The sequence below is a fragment of the Phaethon lepturus genome, unplaced genomic scaffold (genome assembly GCF_000687285.1).
Source record: "Phaethon lepturus isolate BGI_N335 unplaced genomic scaffold, ASM68728v1 scaffold31753, whole genome shotgun sequence".
NCBI lineage: Eukaryota > Metazoa > Chordata > Aves > Phaethontiformes > Phaethontidae > Phaethon > Phaethon lepturus.
In genome coordinates, this window is record NW_010530243.1 from 342 (window position 1) to 701 (window position 360).

Genomic DNA, 360 nt, shown 5'->3' on the forward strand with positions numbered 1-360 from the left:
GGTCGGGGCCGCGAGAGCACGGCCCACCGTCACGGAGAGACGGACACTTGCCGGTAACTAAAAGGAGAGCTGCCCGCATCCCGGCGGAGTGCTCCGGGGAAAACCGCCTGCCCCAGCCACGGAGCAGGACCGCGGGGACTGGGGGACACACGTTACCTTCCCGGGTGACGCTGGAAGCCGCGTCCAGGGCTTTGGTGCTGAGGTTGCCCAGCACGTTGTCCACGGTCTGGTGGTGCCTGAGGAAGCAGGGCCGGATGAAGTTCTGGTAGAGCACCTGCGAGCCGTTCCAGGACACCGGGGCCATGCACCACACCAGGAACAGGCACTGTGGGGAGGAGAGATGCTCCAGAGCTGGAAGAT

At 65.8% G+C, this 360-nt stretch overlaps 1 protein-coding gene across 1 annotated transcript in view; it reads right to left on the reverse strand.

Annotated features, from left to right (window-relative positions):
* Positions 1-156: 156 nt before the first annotated feature.
* REEP6 (receptor accessory protein 6) overlaps positions 157-360 on the reverse strand; it is a gene marked incomplete at both ends in the record, with an annotated part of 798 nt that continues 594 nt past the window's right edge. Inside the window, one exon of the mRNA XM_010284221.1 lies at positions 157-325. Coding sequence (XP_010282523.1) covers positions 157-325 — 169 coding nt within the window. The remainder of the gene's footprint in view (positions 326-360) is intronic.